General features: G+C 39.2%; 1 protein-coding gene across 2 annotated transcripts in view; it reads right to left on the bottom strand.

The window, feature by feature from the left end:
• BTBD9 (BTB domain containing 9) overlaps positions 1 to 17,583 on the bottom strand; it is a 463,365-nt gene that overhangs the window by 161,903 nt on the left and 283,879 nt on the right. For both annotated transcript variants that reach the window (XM_037146205.2, XM_053671066.1), the window contains exon 7: positions 3,370 to 3,479. In XM_037146205.2, coding sequence (XP_037002100.1) covers positions 3,370 to 3,479 — 110 coding nt within the window. The remainder of the gene's footprint in view (positions 1 to 3,369; positions 3,480 to 17,583) is intronic.

Raw genomic sequence — 17,583 nt, 5'->3', positions numbered from 1 at the left:
GGACATTTGAACACTGAATATTCAATACTCATTAAGAATTGCTATTCAATTTGGGGGTATTATAATGATATTGTGATTATAGCTACAAAAAAGGAGTCCTGACTTTTAGAGATTAATTTCAAAATAGTTACAGATAAGACGACAAACTCTCTGGGATAGGCTTCAGAATAATCTGATGGGGAGGAGTAGGTAGTATAAAGATAAAACTGTGTTGTCTGTGAGTTGATAGTTTGCCAAGATGGGTGGTGGGTACTTGTCTCTCTATCTAAATAACTAATAGGGTATTTAAAGAAGTGAATTTAAATATGAGATTAAATGCAAAGGAAGTTTTGGCAATGATTATGAAAAAGTGGAAGGACCTGGCAGATACCATGTGTGACTCACAAAGTGGAGAGGCAAGGCAAGGCAAACACATTCTTTGGGAGGTTGAATGCTTATAAAATAGCAGTATATCTATTCTAATTATTTCTTCCATGCTTCACGGGTAAGGTAGGTTCAAGCACCACATATATGCCTCCTAACGAAGAGGAGACTGTCATCACAGGCTGACTCTCCCAGGCAAAAATATAACCCTGAGGCAGCCACCCCGGGAAGGTGCAGATGAAGCAGGAGAATGCTGTGAGGAGAGTGTGATGCTCAGATGTGGTCAGAGTTCCCCTGGATACCAGAATGCACTTGGTTCCCAAGCTTCCCTGTGAATATGTACAAGTGAAACAGCATGAAGAATGACATGCTGTCAACAAAAATGGGAAAAAACCCTTTAGAAGACAAATCTTATAAAGCAAATGTAGTTCCTTTTTATTTGTGTTTTTCCCGGCATCATTATACATTTTAAGTAATAAAATTAAAATTGTATTTTAAAAAACAACATGAACATTTTAAAAGTAATTTTAAGGACTATAAGGAGAGTACTACTCTAATTAGAATAGCTTACACCATGAAACAGAGACCAGGAACTGTAAAAGAAAGTTCTGAATCTTGAAACAGCAAAGTAGGACTTGATACCTTACTAGTTATTCATGATGACTTTATTTTAGTTTTATTCTTTCTTTCCCCATGAAAATGTGGAGTTTATATCAGTGGTTCTCAAGGGTGGAGTGCACATTTCACAGGACGTAGGAAGAAGCAAGCAGCTGGTACTACAATTTTAAAGTAACTCTGGGTGGTTCTGACATACACTGTGACCATACCAGAGGATCGCTCCTTCCTTAGAAGGCCTGTCTGCAGCCAAAATGTACCTGAGATCATCAACATGGAAAGTTGGCCATTACTACTGCAGACACCCCTTTCAACTAAGCACATCTTCCACATCAGATATGCACTGCCTCAGGACTCACACACCTCCCTGCCTGCCCAGCATGGGGGCAGCTGCGAGCTGGGAAGATGGTAGGAGGACCAGAGGGGATCCCACTGCAGGCCATCTGCCCGCACGTGTACCACACACCTGCTTACCTACACCACTGCTCCCATCTGGCTGAGGGGTGTTGGCAAGCAGATGATTTCAGTGTTCTCTGCAGTCAGACGTGTGAGTCCCATAGAAAACGGCTCAAAAAAAGTGTTTAGACCACTGAAAACACTTCTTGCATCTCTAAAATCTTCTCTCATCCCTTGACATGCCTGAGGCTATCATGGTTTTTGATAATGCTGACTGGTTCAGTGTGGACAAAACACATAGACCGTGAACAGCATCCCTCACTACAGGTGATCCTGAGTTTCATCCCTATAATGAATGACCTCTCATGCCAGATGGACTTGTTTCTTTGATAACTACACTGTCCGCAAACCCATTCTTTCTCTAATAAAAATGGAGGCCTTTTTAAAGTAGGTGGCACCTTGTATGTGGCACGTTTGAAACTGCGGTGCAGTGGGCCGAAATGAGTAAACAAATGCTTCACATTTTATGATTAGGAAAGAGGCCTGGTTTCTAAGATCATTCCCAGTAAGGACTCTCATCAGTACAGACACAGTGAGGTCTGCAGTCTATAAAAGTATCTAGGAGGACCTGTGCCCCTCCCCACAGCCCACAAAATTAAAAGCCTCGATAATATCAGGTAATGCTTCAGTATTATTAACTTTCAAATTATTAAAAGTCACAAAAATTTTTAACATTTATATTTAATATTAAAGACCATATCCATAACAAATTTAAAACCAAATTACTTATTTTAGTTGAGCTCTAGATGTTCTCTATATGTTGGAATAATCTCCACTCCCACTACTTTATAATATTACTTTCCTAAATTTCTTATAGGTAAAGGATTCCATGTAGGACACAGCGGGTTTTAGGAAAACTCAGACTTATGACCAAAGAATTAGGAAAACACTTGCAAGCTACACTCATCCTCCCCATTCTGGTCATCACCATGTTTTTAGGACATCTGTCACTATGTTATGTGTCCCAGCATGGACAGGACTGAGAAAGAGAGGGGAAATGAATCCCTCTGTAAAGGCAGAGTTTTATTTTAGGTGTACCAAGGCAGGGGCATCTTATTGTTCCAACCTAAACACACAAGGTACATGTTCAGAGAAGCTACAGTAAAGGCACAGGTTTAAGACTCTAATTAGTCAAACTATGATCCTTGCAAAAGCTAAGTAAAAACCTGAGGGAATAGGAAAAAGGAATAAAAAGAAGAAGTCACTCATGATATCTAGAATGTCAAGACCTGGATGGACTATACACAATGCCTGACTAAATAGGACCTGGAACTAAAACAAACACAAAACACAACAGAATACAACAGAAAGCAACTAGACAAATAATTAAACCAAAATTAAAAACACACTTTTGAAAGATCAGTCAGGAAATATTTCCTCCCAGGAAACTTGACTTTTACAATGACAATTCAGTTATTCTGGTCTTATTCAAATTATGTAGGCATTTTCTTGAGGTGATACGAATTATCATTTCTTGGATATGGACTAATGTGTCCACGAAAAGAAGATATAGTCACACTAAATCAAAGCCACAAATACCTGCAGAGCCTTAGAAAGTATGAGCACTAGATCAATATCACACAGACTTCCTGATCTTACCTACCATTAAACACAGAAAAGCCTTCCATGTGAAAGGCTTTGCCCGACTATCATAAGTATTCCCCACATAGCAAATCTCAATGAATCACTAGAACATTTTCCATTCTTAACTACTAGTAAAATATTTATATTCTTTTATGTTTATTGGAATTATTATTTTGACTATTTCTAAAAATATAAGCCCTCCCCTATGTAACTAAGCCATATGGCATTCAGTCCACCAGACTTCTTAGTCAAAGCTGATTAAGAGATGAATTAAGATCAGTTAATGGAATAACAAAATATTTGAAGATAAAATATCTAAGTATACATACAAAATGCAATTGTAATACTTACCTATCAGACCCTTCTCAAGAGTAAAGGTTTTGTTTGTAAACATACATTCAAAAGCCACAATGTGAAAAATCTTGTTCACTGTGTTGTGAGTCCCAACTATTCGAATATACCTGGGGGTAAAAAGAAAAGAAAATCTGTTGAAGAAAATGAGCTTCCATTGCAACCAATCAAAAATAACAGAATAAGGTATATTACATATAATACAGTGTACCATGGCACGAACTAAAAGAGATTTTGAACTAGACTTCAGACCCTGCTCCTTAGAGCTAGCAAAATTAGGGAGATACCACTTCCCAGAGCATTAAGTAGAAGTTAGATCTGATTTACCTAGAAAATCAAGCCAGGTACTGTTCAGCTCACACCCTGAATGTCAGTACAATTATACATCCATGAGACATTTATGCTGGAGACTAACAAACAGCTTCTATCTTCACTTTGTGGTTAGGAATGCGCCAGTGGAGAGGTACACAAACACGCACAAAATCAAATGCTTTCCAACTCAGTGAAAGATTTCATCCATTGGAGACAAATGCATGAAATCAATATTGCTTTCTTATTTAAAAGAAAACCCACAGAAACTACTAGAAATGATTCAGTTTCTTGTATTTTAATATTGCTCCCAAATCCTTGTTGGAAAGTTAACCCATTAGACTTACCCCAGCCCCCCACTTGACTGCTGGGAAGCCTTCTCCTGACCTGGGGAGGTGATGTACAGGGGTGACCCAGCCTGCTCTGCAGCCTCCCTCCTGGCCACACAGATCTGGCATCTGCACACAGTGCAGAGTTTCACGGGGCTGGTCTTGAGCATCTTGGCCTGTTCCCCCCTGTATCTCCCTGGAGGCTTCACTTCCAGCAAATAAGCATTAACCTTGGAGTGACTTGTTCAGATCATTCTCCAAAGGTATCCGACAGTTCACAGGTTAATGAATAGACAAACTCATTCTTCTGAGTGTCACAAAAATCCATGGGGAATGTGCCACATTCTTGTTGGAATTCAAAGGAAGAACCAGGAAAAATAAGTACATTAACTGATAATGCTCTACCAAATTATGAACTATGTGCTCTACAGGATGGGACATATTAAACGAACAGATTTCAATTAGGAGATGACAGACTGGGCCAGGGTTAAGCAGTATCCTCTCCACACTGTGTAAAACAACCTCCCACTTAGATGATATAATTTACTTCTGAGTTAATCGCTGTTCACTAATTTGGTAATTTCCTTACATTTCTCATCACTCCAAGTTAACTGTATAACGTAAATGCTGATTTAAAAAATTCACATTAAAGAGATTCGGGGGTTTTATATCATCAGTATTTTCCCTCCTGTTTCTTCAAGCCTGAATCTCACAGCATTCCCTGTGCACCTCATTTAGCCATCTGCTCCTTGAGACGAGCTGATCACTCATCTTCATAACCAATATAAATGCCATCTCCTGGGCTGTGTTCAGCATGCCCACATCCAATACAGAGTGATGCTGTTTTTCCTCTGTGGAGAGTCAGGGCAACTGCTCCATCACCTGAGCTCTCTGGTGAAGCAGGAAGTTGGCCTTGATCTGTTCTCTTGAGCCCTCAAAGGAGACCGAAGTTCCTGAATTTACTGGGTTTGGGGGGGTAGCTGGGGTTCTTTCAAAAGAAGTTTCTAGCCCTGACTGGTGTAGCTCCAAGGTTGAGAGCCTGCAAACTGAAAGGTCGTTCTTTTGAATCCTGGTCAGGACATATGCCTGGGTTGCAGTTTTGGCCCCTGGTTGCAGGCGTGCAAGAAGAAACTGGTGTTTCTCTTGTATATTAATGTTTCTCTCCTTTCTGCCTCCCTCCCTCACTCTTTAAAAATAAATAAATAAAATCTTAAAAAAAATCTAAATGGTCTGAGCAGAACAGATTGTGTTGTTCTTTACTGTTGATGGTGACACTCTCTCGGGGCTTTCTGGAAGGGGAGGGGTGTGTTAAGCCTGGCACCTTGGCCTGAATCTAATTTTGTCCATTTCCTTCAACCCACAGAAACTCAACCAGCATAGCATTTTCAACCGCTTATGGTTGTGACAGCCTGAGTGCTGCTGTCTGCAACCTCAGAAGGAATGGAGGGAATGCGGTTTGGTGGAATTTGATCAGATCATTTTCCTGTTCCGTAGTTCCCCTAAAGGAGAGACAGCTCTCCTAATACTATGCAAGAAAGAGGAGCCAGGAAGTGACTAATAGGACCTTTTCCCATTGGCATTTCTTAAGGTTAACAGTCTGACTGACTAAGGGATGCAATAATAATCCCCCACTCCCTTTCTTTCTTTTCAAAATATTATATGGAACCAAGATCTCATAGTCATTTCCCAAATTTTACCCCCTGCCTCGCTCCCCAATTATAAGGAACTGAAAATAAAAACTGTACTAGAATACATTTTACAGCCTTAATGATAGTGTTTGTGATAACAAAAAGATAATACATATGGTTGGAAAAGCACTGAGAGATGCCTCCAGATGAAAAGTTCTATATAAATGAAGATAATGTTATCTCTGCTACACAATCCTGAGGTCGAACTAGCAATTTACCACTGTATATCACACTTCTTGATTAGTCTGTTAAATGTAATGCTTATAACAAGTTTAATTATTCTATTTCTACAATACTAAGTCTCCATAAAATTATAGCATAATTTATAAAAATGGCATAAAGTTCCTATTCAAATACACATTTTTAAAAATGGTAAGAAAGTCACAAGAAAGAAACCATGTTTCTTTTCTCCACCAAGTTGCTGCTGAGCACAGGATTCTGTCCTTTGCTGAAAATCTCAACTAGAGCTAGCAAACAGGCCTCATATCATGCCCCTGTCTCACTGACTGGAGCTCTACGTTACGAACATGGAGGCCTGTGCAGCTCAGAAAGAGAAGAGCCCTGATCCATGAGCAAGGTCCAGATGGACAGGGAGGCAGCACAGATTTTCTTAATGGGGCTCACCATGGAGCCTCCCCGAGGCAGAGGAGAAGTTATTACTACCTGAGATAGTGAAAATCCAAGGGGTGGGCGTGGAAGAGAGTCCTCTCTTACTTACTTTTTTGAAAAACAGAGCAAAACTTGCTCTGTGTCATAACACTTAAACAGGAGAGGTAGACACCACATGTTTTTTTCTGTCACAAAAGATTTTGAATAATAAGCAAAGTTTAAGATTAACTTTTTTCCTTTCAACATCATCTTTTCAATGCACAGTCAGACTTAGACTTAACCCGATAATAAGGGCAGTGACAGCTAGTGACTTCATCAGTGTTCAGAGAGAATACTTTTGAAAAATATAACAGCGATCCTTTGTTCTCTTGAAGGTCCTCAACAGCAATGTAGACAGTTGGAAGATAATTAAAACTTAAACAGTGCTAAGGAAGGCAGATATGTGACAGATTGGACATTTCTTGTGAGGATGAATGCTGTCCACATGAGCCCCACTGTAACAGTCTGCTTCCAAAATTCTCCCTTCTCTATGTTAGTTGTTAGTTGCTAACAAAGATTGGGTCTTGAACACAGTTCACAAAAGGATGTTTCTTTCTGATGCTGAAGTTTCTAGGAGCTATAATATTGTGGTTGAAACAGATTTTGTCTTCGCCAATGAAATGGAACCTAAAATCTCCAAGGATAGCACTCTGAAACTGAAAGGCACCAGAGTTTTGAAGAACATGCTTTGGAGTCTAAAAGAACCAGGTTTGTAGCCCAGCCCCACCATTTAATTATTTGTGTCACTTTGGGAGGAAAATGCTTTAAGCCTTTTTAAGCTTTAGTTTCCTTCTCTATAAAAGGAGGTCAGTAACACAGACCTTATAGAATATAAATATGTAAAGTGTCTAATGGCATTGCTTGGTAAAGCAGGATAAGTTTAAATAAAAATTTAAAGAGCAGATCGTTGAATACAAAAGTTCTTGGCTTGAACTTAGAAATCCGTTGTCGGGGAGAGAATTCCTACTGTGGCTGTTAAAATGGTACATCAGTAATCAGGCAGGCCCAGGGGCAGACTCTGAAGGAAACCCAGGCAGGATCTCATCCTTCCTCTTAGGGCATGATGGCAAAAACGCTAAGGGCCACAGTGAGAAGCTGCATCCCAAGTATGGATGACCTGGCTCTGAGGTATTTCTGCTTTAAGGCCCTAGTCTCTAGAAAAGCTTGTTTAAAATGCATTTGACCTGACTCAGCTATACATAAGAAGGCAAGGGAAGAATCTTTTGCCCACATTTGGTCCAGCAACCCATACCCAGCAGAACATTTTTTTATTGTATGAACCATAGAAGTTTAAGAAAAACAGAATTTCCTAGTGGTAGATAGACATCAGAATACTGTGCCCTACAGAAATTTTGCTTTGGAGATTTCATTATATTCCTTGTCTGCTCTGAGAAGGTACAAATTCCTATTTTCTTAACCCATGTTTCCATCATTTCTTATCAGGATGCTAGCAGATTTAGTTCCTAAGTCACACGTATTATATCTTTAACATACTAAAAAAGAAAGAGAGAGAGAGAACCAGCAACTTGTATATTCCTACTTTAAATCCCTTGGTATTTATTCTCTAGTTCTGGTGGAGTAGAAGCCTACTTGTAGCAGGTTATACTACAAGATAAAATTGAATTCAGTAAGAAATATTTAAATGAGCTCTCAAGGGATCAACTCAAGCCAAAATCCTTCAGAATTCTATTTTTTGGTAGACAAAGTTTTATTCTCAAAGGGAACTTTATATCCTTGGGTTAAACAAAGACCCTCAAGAAAACCAGAGCTGGCCAAAGACTGAGGAAGAAGGGGTTTTACCATGCCGACTCTCCCTCTGAGGTAGCCACGGAGAACTCCAAGGAGAAAAGCTGTTCTTGGCTGTGGCCAGATGCAGTGACATAAAAAAAAACCTCTAGCTACAGCTTTCCTAGGGATTTGGGACCATGTGGAGTTTGGATCACCGTTTCTAAGATTTCTTATCTGACCTTTCCTTTGAAGGATATACTAAGAATGTACATGAACAATTTTCTAACCCCAAATGCAGGTAATGTCTGCAAGTTTCCCTTGTCTAAAATTTTCTGTTTGTTCTAGGTCCAATGCTAGTGCTCTATAATCAAACCACAGACTGAAAGGGGAAGTGAATTCAGGTCTTGTTGCTAAGGCAGCAAGTAGAAAACAGTTTACTGCCAGAATGACGAAAAGCTTCTAGAAAAAGCATGTTGCAACAGAGAAGATTTGTTAGTCTTACAAAACCTTCCCTCTGGCTGATCTGTGGAGCTATGATTCTTGTCCACTGACTTCAGCAAAGGCCCCAGCAGCGTTTGCTTATTTGGGAGAGGAAGAATTATTGAGAGGTTAAACACTGTGTCCAGAGTTAGCCTAAGCAGAGGCTGCTGTCTCAGAGAGCAGCCCTGACGCTGTGGGACAGTTAGCCCTGCAGAGCGAGCAATCCCACTCCACCACCTCCACCACTCAACCTGAAGGGCACAGCAAACCAGTCGTCTGTGCCTCGGGAGGGAAAAGATGGGCATATAATGATGTTTCTATCCGGAACAAGTAAATGAAGTTTGAATAGTGACAGGCTTTCCCCCCCACCCTCAAATATGCAGAACCTAAAATCTGCCATAAAAAAGTGCCTTTAACTTATAAAATTATATTTGAAGTTAATATCACAAAAAGGACTTAATTGTAATATTTACATAAATCATATGAAAATAATATAATATGCAAAATTTGTGTAATTCATTCAAATTCTCTGCTTACATATTTAATATTTACTCTTGTAGGCATATTGTGTAAGTCTGCTTTTAATCAAGATTTGAACATGTACAAGATATAAGAAATTGTGCTAATCACTGTGAGGAATGGACCCAAAAGACAGGACATAAACCTTCATCTAGAGAAGTTTATAGTGCAGTCTAGAAGGGAAGACTAAAACACGTAGTGATGAGAAGAAATACAAAAGAGCTTTTTACCTATTCACACATGGTAGTCTAACCTTCAAACACCAAATTTAGCAACATGAACTTTAAAACAAACATGGCTAAAAGAGAAATACGCCCACCACACACACACACACACACACACACACACACACACACACACAAGACTGACTCAGCCAACAAATATCAACCGAGTATTTACTGTGTATCAGCTACTGTTCCTGGGTGTTGGGATACGGGATTTAATAAATATAAGATCTCTTCCCCATGAAATTTACATTTTAGGTCAGGAAACAAACAGCAAGTTTTAAAAAATCAAATAATTACCTACTAGTTGGTATTTAGGACAGAGCTTTACAGACCATCTTGTTAAACTGGAAAGGTACTAGTTTGAAACCTGTCTCTGCAAGAAGAGAATAAGGTCAAGGGGGAAGGCACAACTCTGCCTGAGAAGGGGATGAAGGGAAAATGAGTCTGGGGTGTAGACGCAGTATACCTATTACAGACATTTAACAGGATATAAGCAAAAGATCTAATTAAGTAGGCCTCTTAGAATCTGGAAAGAGGAACTGATCTGAATTTCATGGGAAGAAATGTGTTATTTATTTTATGGTTTAGCTTTCTTTTTATCTTTGCTTTTTTTTAGACTGTAATTTTCAAGGGATTATAGAGACAAAATGGGAAGTAGAAGATATAAAATGAAAAATGAGTTAGAGAGAGAAGGACAGAGAGGAGGACTGAAAAAGAGAGGGGAGGAAAAGGTAGGGGTCGGGGAGAGAGGGAGATAGAGAGCATGAATATGAATAAACCAATCCCTTCTCTATCTCTGTCATGTGCTAATGTGAACAAATCCCCATGTGGAAATATTGCTAACCAATCTTATTACTCAATAAAACATTTGAAACCAACACAAAGTATATTTTAAAAATAGAACTAAATTACCAAAAGTTCAACATTTGCATTTTTTCATTAACTTTTCCCCTGGTCTGAGATGCTAGGAGAGGGAGAGTACATTCCACTAGTTTTATCTTTAAAATGGCTGCATTATCTTTTTCAGTTTATCCAATAGACTATGCATTTCCATGAATGTAGACAAATGAGTCAATGGAATTGTGCATTAGAGAAAAAGCAGAAGAAAATTAAATTTGCTAGTTTCCCTACATATTTGTAAGAATTCATTTGGTGACTATGACCTGTAGCAAGCCTGCTTTAGGAACATGATGGGTAAGCAGAGTCTCTCTCTTTTGCTATTTCTCTATCTCTATCTCTCAACTAAGATTATGACGGGTATATTGCCATTTATTGTAACTTACAATTTTAAGGGCTGGAGGAGTCCATCTTCTTTCTTCCTTTTAGAGTGAAAGATTAAATAGTGAAGAGAGGCAAACAGAGGGAGAAAGGATTCGCTTCTTCTCCAAGAAAAATCTCAGAATCCTTCTAAGAATGTAAACACATTTGACACACTAAGAAATAAGACAGGAATTTCCCAAGATAGTCAGAATAACAGAAGTGAAAACAGCATCAACGTCAAGAGAGTAATAAGGAGAGCACAGGGAGTAAGGAAATCATAAGTCTTCAGTCCAGACACCTGAGAAATTAGCAGTGGAATCAAAATAAATGCCGCCATCTTCTGAACACACCCACGTGCTAACCCGAGCACGTGTTATCTCCTTTCCTGTCACCTCCAATCAGGCTGGAGACTGCGCTCAAAGTTCCACAGAACATCTGTCCCTCAAAGGTTCTATATTGTTTACAAGACATGTGAAGAAACCTGTGTTGCAGGTAAAAATATCTCCTTAGAGAACCAACAAAAATATATTTGGGGAAACCAAGCCAAACCCATAAAAGCCCCACACTTGCCACCTACTATTCCCAGACTGCTTCAATGCTCACAAAAACTACCAGATACCCTTCTTCACCTCTGGGAAATTCTGGACCTTCACCTAGAGAATGGGTCAGAGAAAAAAATCTAGAGATTTGCTTAGCACATAATTCAAGCATCAATATAATTATGTACAAAGCAACCAACCAGAGGCAGAGTAGTCAAAGTAAATTTAAAAAATACTACCAAACACTGGAGAGAAGAATTTTTGTCTCAGGCACCGAACAGGTGTGGATATGTACAACACGCTAGCTCAGGGACTGTTAAAGCTGGAAGGGCACGACTGATTTCACTGTGGAAGCCTGTCCTCCCATTTCCAAATAGCATGAAGGATTACTAATTTCAACGCTAATGGTATAAGAGATTTTGCTGCTAAAAATCTGTCAATGTGTTGTAACTTGAACATAAGAAAAACAGAAAAGGAAATAGCAAGATGCTCTAAGAAGCACTACTTGGTGATTTACAGAGTCTGCAGCTTAGAGTAAGGCTGAGCAGACACAGGAGTTTCAAACCTAACGGTCTGCCCAATCGCTTTAAGATACCTCCCCACACTCACACCGTTTCTGCTAAGAGTCTCATGCACAGCTTAAGTTCAGTTTTGAAGACTATACCCAACCCATATTTCTGGATTAGCAAGAAGGTTGGGAGATGGAGTACTTGGCAAGGATTGCTTTTCCCCTACTCAAAGCTTCTTGAGAGTTCAGCCATTCATGACCTAGACTTTACTGGTACAGCATTAGTGCTAAGCCACTGATCAGAAAGAAAATGTCAATCCTTACACTTGTTTCAGAAATTCAAGGAAAGAAAACATATGAGGTAAAGGCATGTAAAGGTAAATGTGTACTTTGTAAGAGAGGATTTTTTTAAATAAACAAAAAGACTCTATGATTATTACTAATAGTCTCTGCTACTGCTGTGGTATTAGGATTCCTCATTAAAATAAAACTGACTTAACTATTTCTTTTTCTTCTTTAAATTTTTTATTGTTGTTTCAGTACAGTTGTCCCCATTCTCCCCCACCACCACCATTTCCCCTGCTCCGCCCATCCCCACATCCTTTCTCGATCCTACCCCCTTTTGGCTTTGTTCATGGATCCTTTATACATGTTTCTTGATGGCCCTTCCCCCACCTGTTATCCACTCCCCCACTCCCCCACTCTTTTCTGGTTACTGCCAGTTTGTTCTTTATTTCAATGTCTCTGGTTATATTTTACTTGCTTGTTTGTTTTGTTGATTAGGTTCCACTTATAGGTGAGACCATATGGTATTTGTCTTTCACTGCCTGGCTTATTTCACTTAGCATAATGATCTCCAGATCTATCCATGCTGTCTTTCTTTCTGCTGCACAGTATTCCATTGTTTAAATGTATAATGGACACTTCTCCAGGGAGGACATACAGAGAACCCAGAGATACATGAAAGGATGCTCAGCATCACTAGCCATCGGAGAGATGCAAATTAAAACCACAATGAGATACCACTTCATACCAGTCAGAATGGTCATCAAAACCAAATTAACAAACAACAGGTGCTGGTGAGGTTGTGGAGAAAAGGGAATCCTCATACACTGTTGGTGGAAATGCAGACTGGTGCAGCCACTGTGGAAAACAGTTTAGAATTTCTTCAAAATGAAACTGCCATTTCACCTGGCAATTCCACTGCTGGAATTATACCCTAAGAACCCTGAAACACCAATCCAAAAGAACCTGTGCAGCCCAATGTTCATAGCAGCACAATTTACAATAGTTATGTGCTGGAAGCAACCTAAGTGTCCATCAGTAAATGAGTGGATCTTTTTCTTCTTCTACATTTTAATTAAAAAATTTTACACATATGTAATTTAAAAAGTCGAACAGCCTATAAGGTTTTTTATGTAACACACTTCTCCCATGACCCATTTTCTCCCCTCCCACTAGCTGTTTTAGTGGGATTTTTAGGATTTATTTCATATCTATAATTATCCTGCTTGTAATGCTACTTCTTAACTTTACAGTTTCAGGCTTTATCTACAAGTATTTAGTGATCCCATCTCCACACACACCATTTCCCATCCCCCCAATTTGTTTATTTATTTAATTTTTATTTATTGATTTTAGAGAGAGGGGAAGGGAGGGAAGGAGAGGGGGAGAAAGAAAGACAGAGAGAGAGAGGAACATAGGTTTGTTGTTCCATTTATTTATGCATTTCTTAGTTGTTTGTATGTGCCCTGACCAAATGTGCTTAACTGAGTTATCCAGCCAGGGTCTACCCCCCCCCTTTAGATTAGATTGTAATTTTGGCTAAATCAATATTCAGTGCTTATATTATGATTTTATAAACATTAATTAAAACTAACATATGAAGTACTTTCCTTTTCCGCACAACTTTTTCCCTACTAGAGTTAAAAATTGTCTTGATTTTTTGTTATGCTTAGTTTTGTACTCAACACTAATTTGCTTCCTCTGTCCCAACTCTCCCTTACTTGAACTAAAGCTCTTCTCAAAACATCTGACACATCAGGTATTTCTAGCAATTTCTTCTTGAAAAAGTCTCCTCCAGGCCTTTTGGCTGGTTTCAATCAAGCCTGACCACTTTCTAAATCTTAAACAAGCTGTCATCCCGGGATCTGCCTTCACCATCATTCCAGAGATTCCTTTCATCTTCCTCCCACACTAAACCAGCCCTATCCTGTGTCTCATGTTGTTTCCTTTCTTGGTCCACTCTCTTATCTTTATGGAGAGCATCTCCCAATAGCTTTTCCCAGTGGAATTTGAAAGGTAAAAATTTTAAGGCTTTGCTTGTCTGAACATATCTTTAGTCTACCTCCATATTTGATTGGTAGTTTAGCTGGATATAGAATTTTAAGTTGAAAGTAATTTTTCTTCAGAACTTGAAGGTCTTGGTCTACTGATTGTTGAGCTTCTAGTTTTGCCAGAAGAAGCCATTATGATACATGACTTGGCTTCTCTCTTCTTCTTCTTCATCCTCCTCCTCCTCCCTCTTCCCTCTCCATCTCTTTCTCCTCTTCCTTTTTCTTCTTAAAAAAAAAAATGTCCTGCTCTAGAAGCAGGACATTTCCTCAACGTTAGATTTCCTCAATGTAGATTTCCTCAACATTTCTAGTATTCTGAAACTTCATGATAATATGCCCTGGTGTGGGTCTATTTTCATCCAGTGGGTTGGGCACTCAGATGGCCCTTACAATCTGGAAACCCATGTCCTTCAGCTTTGGTAAATTTTCTTGAAGTATCGTTATCAATTTCTTCTTCTGGATTTTTTTCTAATCTCTCTTTATGAAACTTTTAGTTTTAGATTGGACCTCTTTATCTTCACCTGCACTTTTATACTTTTCTCTAGTTGTTATCTTTTTGTCATTTTGTTGTTCTTTCTGGGAAGGTTCTTTATCATCTGTGCTATCTACAAAGTTTTTCATTTTTGCTTTAATATTTTAAATTTCCAACTATATTTCTTATTCTCCTAATGTTCTCTTTTTATGGCATCTTCTTCTTAGTCTAAGATTGCCATATTTACTCTAATTCTCTAAAGACTCTAATTATCTTAGAGTAAATATGGCAATCTTAGACCAAGAAGAAAATGCCATAAAAAGAGAACATTAGAAGAATATTATTATTATATAATAAAGTAAAAATATTATATTTTAGTTTTTATTTCCCCACGTAATTTTTTTCTTGTTTCCTATTTGTTTTTTTAGATGTCTGGTGGTCAAGAAGATTTCTAGGAAAAAACCTAGACATACAATAGAAAATTGTGAAAATATAGTTGCCTGAATGTGTCAATTATCAGGAAAACCCCACTTCCAGATTCTTCAGCTCTTGGCTGGTCAGATTGCCTAGGAAGATGTTTTTAACCCACCGCATGGAAGGTATAGGCTTGACTAATAGAGTTCCAGAAGTTAAGGGCAGGGGTGTGTGTGTGTGTGTGTGTGTGTATGGAGGGCAAGGTGTTACTTGAAAGGAGGGGTCTCAGCACTTGACCACTTAATCTTCTTATAGTACAACCTTTCTTAACTGTGCATCATGTCTTTCCAGTTTTAGAGACCTCATTTTATGCTCATGAGAGAATAAATACTTTATGCTCTCACTTATATGTGGCTTCTAAAAAAGCATAACCCACCAAAACAGAGTAGAATAGTAGTTGACAGGGGCTAGGGATGGGGTGGGGAAAAAGGAGATGTTGGTTAATAAGAAAAACTTTTGAAGACAGGGAAGGAAGTTATAAGATGAGTAAGTTCTGGGGATCTATTGTACAGCATGGTGACTTCAATGAACAAAGCTGTATTATATACTTGAAAGTTACTAAGAGAGTAGATCTTAAATGTTCTCAACTCAAGTATACAAAAAAGGTACTGTGTGAGGTGAAGAAAGTGTTAACTAACCCTATTATGGTAATGATTTGAAATTATATAAGTATATCAAAGCATCATGTTACACATCATCATGTTAAGCTTACACAATGTTATATGTCACTATATCTCAATAAAGCTGGTGGGGGAAAAAGAATAAATTTCCAGTTTTCTATCAGAGTGGTGGAGAAGCAGTCAAAGTTCTGTGAAGTGGGGGGAAAAATCTAGAGCTCTTCATTTTTTCATAAACAAAGAGTTATCCAATCCTCCTCATTTTAGCCTTTTCCTACTACCTCATGCACTGCAGCTTCAAAGACTGGCTCTTCTAATAACTAAGCCTTTGCAGATTCAGTGGCCTAGAATTCAGTTTTCTTGAGCCTGTTAAATCATTTACCACTAGTTCATCTGCTTTGTGGCTTCCTCTTTCATGTTTTATCTCCTCTTTCTGTTTTCTTTACCCTTGTAGGTTAATACCTAAAACAAATCCCTTTACTGTCATTTTAGTGGAGTTTTCTTCTGAAGGGCTGAGACTTCTGTGTTCATTCTGCCACCACTGCCTGAAAGCTTAATTTGATTCACAAGAGTTTATCCATGCCTGTGGCTATTCCTATAAGGATAAAGGTCCAATCAAGGATCTTTTCTGGACTAACTCACAGAGTCTGAGACTTTAGTTCTTCCAAGCTGCTATGGCCACAGGGTACAACCTCTAAAACTGTCTGCTCCTTAGGACAATAAAATGGGAGATATAACCATTTCTCCTCACTTCCGTCCCTGCCTTAGGCCTGAGGGCTACAAATCTTTACTCCTTCCTGCCTCGAAATAACATTTTCACTTTGTTTGCTGTTCCTCCTTCCTTTTCCTTGTCCCATTTCTTCCACCAGGTCTTCAAACAGCTGTCTCAGACTATTCAGCTATTTTATCATCTGAACTGGCTTTTTGCCAATCAAATGTCCAAACAGGGATATGTTCAGACAGTCCCATAAATTATCACCATTCTGCAGAAAGATTCAAATCACTCAGTGATTTTGTTAGCCATAGTCTCCTTCTCTCTAAAGGAATGGGATGTGTGTGTGTGTGTGTGTGTGTGTGTATGTAATTCCCACTGAATAAAAATAAAATAATTCAGCTCATTGTCACACTGAAACAGCTGCACAGACAGCACTGGCTGCTCTATTTATCTTGATAACTGTGCAAAAACACCATCTCCTCCACTTCCCACTCCTTCCAGAACAATCACCACACTCCACATGCAGATGGAGCGATTTAGCCTCGCAGAGACAGGCTTGTCTGGTGTCCTTCCTGCACATTCACACAGCACCCTTCCTTTGCTGCTGTTGGCAGGACCCACTTGGTTCAGATGACAGCTGTTGCAGAGGACCTGGTAGATTCAGCTGTGAGTCGCCCAGAGGCTTCCTAATGCCCCAGCTCAGCCAGCTCTGTCTAAGCAGAGCCTTGGGAAGTGAACGCCAAAGTAGGAGAAAGTACATACTGACATCCTCTGTAATCCTTAGAGCTATTGCAGCAGCAGCAAAAGACAGGGGGGAGGAAAAATGAAGAAATACCTCATAGGTGTGGGGAGCAGGGTACCCGAGGTTCTTCAGTCAGACAAATGGAGAGCAAGATGCAGGTTGAATAGGGAAAAACCTTTCAACAAGGGTCCATTCAATTTTACTGCTTACTCCCGGGAGAAAAAAAACTCTCAAGTTGTCTGTTTTCATTCACTGAGTCAGACAGGATTTGAAGACAATAGGAAATTATTTCCGACTGATTGTGAACTTTTTGTTAAGCAAGGAAAGTGCAAAGGATGACCAACAATTCAGGTTTGCCAGGTAACAAGCTGGAGTTAGTGGCAAAAGTCTCACAACCCAGGAAACTGCTCAGTCTTAGGCAAACCGGGATAGATGTTTACCCTGCAGCCCCAATTGCTATTTCCCCTTCTAGGCTCAAGTGAATGAAGCTGGGCTGCATTCACATTCTGCTCAGCGCCTTCCTTATCTTCCAGGCCCGCTCCTGTCACACACACATTCTTCAGTCTATATCATGCACAGTCTAACAGACAGGGGCATGAAAAGGCCAGTCTGGGCTTGACTCT

Source organism: Artibeus jamaicensis, unplaced genomic scaffold (assembly GCF_021234435.1).
Source record: "Artibeus jamaicensis isolate MK-2021 breed Jamaican fruit bat unplaced genomic scaffold, CSHL_Jam_final contig_1803, whole genome shotgun sequence".
NCBI classification, from domain to species: domain Eukaryota; kingdom Metazoa; phylum Chordata; class Mammalia; order Chiroptera; family Phyllostomidae; genus Artibeus; species Artibeus jamaicensis.
Note: the sequence above shows the minus strand (reverse complement) of the source record. Positions and strands in the feature narration are given on the sequence as shown.